This window comes from Dipodomys ordii, unplaced genomic scaffold (genome assembly GCF_000151885.1).
Source record: "Dipodomys ordii isolate 6190 unplaced genomic scaffold, Dord_2.0 Scaffold74, whole genome shotgun sequence".
In the NCBI taxonomy this organism is placed as follows: domain Eukaryota; kingdom Metazoa; phylum Chordata; class Mammalia; order Rodentia; family Heteromyidae; genus Dipodomys; species Dipodomys ordii.
This window is the reverse complement of record NW_012267290.1, coordinates 2,604,876-2,606,356: the sequence shown is the minus strand read 5'-3', so window position 1 is coordinate 2,606,356 and position 1,481 is coordinate 2,604,876. Positions and strand designations below refer to the sequence as shown.

Genomic DNA, 1,481 nt, shown 5'->3' with positions numbered 1-1,481 from the left:
ACCAACAAAAAAAAAAACCAACAAAAAAGAAATAATTGCAGAACACATGTCATGTACTATTCTAAGTAACTTACATGCAATTATTCAGTCCTTATGATTCTGACTTCAAAGCCACAAGTGGCAGATCGCCTGCCCTCACACTTCCCCACAGGTGTGACCTGGCTGAGCTACCAGACTCAGGGCAATCAGACACATTACCTACCAACAGAAACGCTGGGATTCCAGCTCAGACACTCTGCAGAGGATCTCAGTTGCAGGAGTTCCCAGCACACCATGCACCCCAGACTTGTTCATCTTTAGGTTCACTCACAAAACCCTAGCAATCATCAACACCCATGCAGAGAAGGACTATGGTTCTGTACCGTGGGGAAGTCCTCGAGCACTTGCCGGTCCTTTTCTTTGCTCTCCATGAAGCGCCATTCTGGCTGGTAAAGGAAGGTGTGAAAGCTCTGCAGCAGAGGCACCTTCTTTTCCACGCTGATAGTCATGTCGTCCTCCAGAGTGTCCAGAGCTCGGAGCACCAGGTAAAATATGCACACCGCATGGCTGCAAGGACGGGACAAGTGACCACACTGCAACACACACCTGACATCCAAATTGGGCGTGGAGGCCCACACCTACAATCCCAGCACTTGGGAGACTGAGTCAGGAAACCTGGAGTTCAAAGCCATCCTGGGCTACAAAGTAGCAAGACCTTGTCTCCAATTCACCACCAGCCTTGAATGAAAAGCAAAGGGACAGCACCCAGGCCTTGAGTTCAAGCCCAGAACAAAACAGACACACAAAGAGAGAGAGAGACAGACAGACAGACAGACAGACAGACAGACAGACAGACACACACACACACACACACACAGAACTATGAAAAAATATTCAAACCCTCACAGACTTAATGAAACTTATTTTGGTTTTCCCATCTTAAACCAGAGTAAATAGACTTCAGTAGCTTGATAATAAAAATAAAAAAGTAAACTCCAGGAGGCTGTCACTACAGCTCCAGAGTGAGTTTCGCAGGTGCTGTGCCAAGGCGGAGCGGTAGGCCAAATGTGTGGATGCGTTAGTATTTTGGAGACAGCGGCGTGAAAGGTCCGGTGCCTTCTCAGCACGGGTGCCCTCGGAGGCAGCAAGTGGCCAACTTGCACTGAACGTGCTGCAAAGGGAAAGCAGCGTGTAGCAAGCACAGGAAAGTGCCTGCGCTGGCTGGGGGCCAGGGTCAGGCGCCAGGCCAGCCGTGGGGGTGGAGAGGACCAGGCCAGGGGTGCCTGGAAGGGCGATCTCAAGTAAACACGGGGCGCCCCCTCCCCCGCTCGCTCACCGCAGTTCGCCGTCCAGCGCCTGGATGACGGCGGCGAAGCTGCGGCTGGTCTGGTTCAGGTACTTGTAGCAAGTCTTCAGGCTGCTGCTGAGCGAGTCCTGTGGGCAGAGCAGACCGGGGGCGCTGGGCGGCGCGGCGGGGGGCTGCGCGCAGGCGCAGGGCAGGG

At 53.3% G+C, this 1,481-nt stretch overlaps 1 protein-coding gene across 1 annotated transcript in view; it reads right to left on the bottom strand.

Moving 5' to 3' along the window:
- Fdft1 (farnesyl-diphosphate farnesyltransferase 1) overlaps positions 1-1,481 on the bottom strand; it is an 18,294-nt gene that overhangs the window by 11,588 nt on the left and 5,225 nt on the right. The window contains exons 2-3 of the mRNA XM_013024253.1: positions 1,316-1,413; positions 363-546 (exon numbers count right to left, since the gene is read on the bottom strand). Of these exons, the coding sequence (XP_012879707.1) occupies positions 363-546; positions 1,316-1,413 (282 nt within the window). The remainder of the gene's footprint in view (positions 1-362; positions 547-1,315; positions 1,414-1,481) is intronic.